At 46.2% G+C, this 4,135-nt stretch overlaps 1 protein-coding gene across 1 annotated transcript in view; it reads right to left on the bottom strand.

Annotated features, from left to right (window-relative positions):
- LOC112070821 (integrin alpha-9-like) overlaps window positions 1-4,135 on the bottom strand; it is a gene marked incomplete at its 3' end in the record, with an annotated part of 129,522 nt that overhangs the window by 52,356 nt on the left and 73,031 nt on the right. Inside the window, exons 5-6 of the mRNA XM_070439142.1 lie at window positions 781-871; window positions 180-334 (exon numbers count right to left, since the gene is read on the bottom strand). Coding sequence (XP_070295243.1) covers window positions 180-334; window positions 781-871 — 246 coding nt within the window. The remainder of the gene's footprint in view (window positions 1-179; window positions 335-780; window positions 872-4,135) is intronic.

Genomic DNA, 4,135 nt, shown 5'->3' with positions numbered 1-4,135 from the left:
AGAACAGTCAACCAGGACCACGCCAGAACAGTCAACCAGGACCACGCCAGAACAGTCAATCAGGACCACGCCAGAACAGTTAACCAGGACCACGCCAGAACAGTTAACCAGGACCACGCTATAACAGTCAACCAGGACCACGCCAGAACACAGTTGTGTGTAGTTGTATTAGTGCTCACCTATCTGTCCTGGCAGGTGTTTTCCTCTGAAGAGCAGGCAGACTGTAGCGTTGAAACAGTTGAGGTGTTGTGGTCCCTCGTGACACTGAGGCACAGAGATGTTGATGGAGACAGGTAGGTAGATGGACACGTCCACAGTGATCACCGGCCGGGACCTAAACACCAAACATAACATGGTGTCAATGGACCTATAACCAGTACAACATGGTGTCAATAGACCTACAACCAATACGGTGTCAATGGACCTACAACCAATACAATACAACATGGTGTCAATGGACCTATAACCAGTACAATACAAAATGGTGTCAATGGACCTACAACCAATACAACATGGTGTCAATGGACCTACAACCAATACAATACAACATGGTACTGCAGTAGACACAGCCTGGAATTCATGTATTTCTGTGATGAAACATTTACTCTGTTCCACTGTATGTCTTTATACTACTATGTTCCACTGTATGTCTTTATACTACTCTGTGCCAATATCTATACTAGCATACTCCCAATTACAATTGAGCAACGTATTGGGCCTGCATTCAAAGTGGTATGCTGGTATGGACATTGGAACAAAGCCTGACTTACAACCACTTACCTCAATAACACCACGCTATCAGCCATAAACGCACCAATGGTAATATCTGCAATGCAAGAACAACCAATGAGCGCAGCAGATTTCTCTCGCTCTTCAAAGATATGGCACGATGCACAAAGGTCATCATTAACAAGTGATGACCTTTGTGGGTCCTCATACCTGTTGTTTTCTGTTCCAGTTCTAAATGTCCACGATTGATGTGGAGCCCAGTAACCACTCAGAGTCAGACAGACAGGAGTGTTACTGACTGACCAGTAACCACTCAGAGTCAGACAGACAGGAGTGTTACTGACTGACCAGTCAGGGACCACGTCAGAGTCAGACAGACAGGAGTCTAACCGACTGACCAGGGACCACTCAGAGTCAGACAGACAGGAGTCTAACCTGACTGACCAGGGACACTCAGATCAGACAGACAGGAGTCTAACGACTGACCAGGACCACTCAGAGTCAGACAGACGAGTCTAACCGACTGACCAGGGACCACTCAGAGTCAGACAGACAGGAGTCTGCCAGGGACCACTCAGAGTCAGACAGACGGTAGTCTAACGACTGACCAGGGACCACTCAGAGTCAGACAGCACGGTAGCCTACCACGACTGACCAGGGACCACTCAGAGTCAGACAGACGGTAGTCTAACGACTGACCAGGGACCACTCAGAGTCAGACAGACGGTAGTCTAACTGACATACCAGGGACCACTCAGAGTCAGACAGACAGGTGAACAAGTGGGAGAAGGCGTGAATAACACACATTCGAATCAGCAGACATTCTTTACTTTGTCTGCTGATTCGATCCGAGCTCATTGATTTATTTGTTTAACTAAATCTCACCAGGTAGGATATTGAGAACACATTCTCTTTTACAATAACGACATGAAGTTGAGCTGTAGGCCCTACGTACATCATTAACCCTGAACCTAGGGAGCTGTAGGCCCTACGTACATAATTAACCCTGAACCTAGTGGAGCTGTAGCCCCTACGTACATCATTAACCCTGAACCTAGTGGAGCTGTAGGCCCTACGTACATCATTAACCCTGAACCTAGTGGAGCTGTAGGCCCTACGTACATCATTAACCCTGAACCTAGTGGAGCTGTAGCCTACGTCAATCATTAACCCTGAACCTAGTGGAGCTGAGGTCTACCTATTAGACCATGAACCTAGTGAGCTGTAGCCCCTACGTACATCATTAACCCTAACCTAGTGGAGCTGTAGGCCCTACGTACATCATTAACCCTGAACCTAGTGGAGCTGTAGGCCCTACGTACATCATTAACCCTGAACCTAGTGGAGCTGTAGCCCCCTAGTACATCATTAACCCTGAACCTAGTGGAGCTGTAGGCCCTACGTACATCATTAACCCTGAAACCTAGTGGAGCTGTAGCCCCTACGTAACATCATTAACCCTGACCTAAAGTGGAGCTGTAGGCCCTACAGTACATCATTAACCCTGAACCTGTGGAGCTGTAGGCCCTACGTACATCATTAACCCTGAACCTAGTGGAGCTGTAGGCCCTATGCCATCATTAACCTGAACCTAGTGGAGCTGTAGGCCCTACATACATCATATAACCCTGAACCTAGTGTTGGCCTACGTTGTATCATCTGTTTTGTACTGTACAAAGGAAAAACCTGCACTCACTGAAATATTATTTAAGTTAATCTTTAAAGATGTTTATTTTTATTTTTTTTAACAGTGTATCCCTTTTGAATACCGGCACCCAAAGAGTTTTTGTTACTACAAACTTTTCAGTTGAGCACGCCAATTCTTCATTCTATGTTTGTACTGTATTGTGACAGTACTTAGATATCCATTGGCCGTCCTAGTCCACAATTGCCAGTATTGATTGGCCGAACATCTGGAAGGCGGGGTTTACACTCCGTCCAGACAGCCTCTGCAATGAATTATATAAAACGTGAGATAGATACACACACCACACAAACATGCACGCAAGTACACACACACAGACTGAAACTGTCAGACCAACACTAGCGAACACATTACTGTAGGCAGGAGGATCAGCATCACACTGTCACAAATCAAGCATGTTTTTTGCTTCCGCTACTAACAACAGACCAACTGGGTGTTAAGCTCTTGGAACTTTCTGTTAATGCTACCGATACGACACAGTCATGTCCACTGGCCACTGTGCTGATAATGCTACCATCTCAGGAGACCACTGTGTCCTGTTAATGCTAGCCAACATGAAGACCACTGTGTCTCTGTTCAATGCTACACTGAGACCACGTGTCCTGTTAATGCTATACCACTGAGACCACTGTTGTCTGTTAATGCTACACTGAGACCAGGTTGTCTGTTAATGCTACATTACTCAGAGACCACTGTGATCTTGTTAATAGCTACCACTGAGACCCACTGCGTGGTCTGTTAATGCTACACTGAAGACCACTTGTGTCTGTTAATCCGTACCACTGGAGACCACTGTGCTGATTAATGCTACCACTGAGACCACTGTGTCTGTAAATGCTACCACTGAAGCACCACTTGTGTCTGAATAATGGCTACCAAACTGAGACCACTGTGTCTGATAAATGCTACAACTGAGACCCTGAGTATGTCTGATAATGACGTACCGCAACTAGAGACCCACTGTGTCTGTTATGCTACCAACTGAGACACTGTGTCTGTTAATGCTACCACCAACTGAGACCACTGTGTCTGATAATGCTCCACAGAGACCACTGTCGTCTGATAATGCTACCATGAGACCACGTGATCTCAGTTAATGCCTACCACTAGAGACCAACTGTGATCTGTAATGCTACCACTCGAGACCACTGTGTCTGTTAATGCTACCACACATGAGACCACTGTGTCTGAATAATGCCAACCACTATGGAGAGACCACGTGGGTCTGTTAATCGCTACACTGAGACCCACTGTGTTGTTAATAGCAAACCACTCGGAGACCACTGTGTCTGATAATAGCTATAACCACTGACGACCACTGTGTCTGATAAATGCTACACTAGAGACCACTGTGTCTGATAAAGCCTACCACTGAGACCACTGTTCCTGATAATGCTTTACCAACGAGAACCACTGTGTCTTGATAATGCTACCACTGAGACACTGTGGTCTGTTAATGCCACTGAGACCACTGTGTCTGATAATGCTACCTACTCGAGACACTGTGTCCTGTAATGCTACCACTGAGACCACTGTGTCTGATAATGCTAACCAACTGAAGACCACTGTGTCTGATAATGCTACCACTGAGACCGACTGTGAGATGCTGTTAATGCTACCACTGAGACACACTGTGTCCTGATAATGCTAAACTGGGAGACCACTGTGTCTGATTAATGCTACCTACTACGAGACCACTGC

Source organism: Salvelinus sp. IW2-2015, unplaced genomic scaffold (assembly GCF_002910315.2).
Source record: "Salvelinus sp. IW2-2015 unplaced genomic scaffold, ASM291031v2 Un_scaffold1433, whole genome shotgun sequence".
NCBI lineage: Eukaryota > Metazoa > Chordata > Actinopteri > Salmoniformes > Salmonidae > Salvelinus > Salvelinus sp. IW2-2015.
The sequence above is the reverse complement of the archived record's forward strand: the minus strand, read 5'-3'. Positions and strand labels throughout refer to the sequence as shown.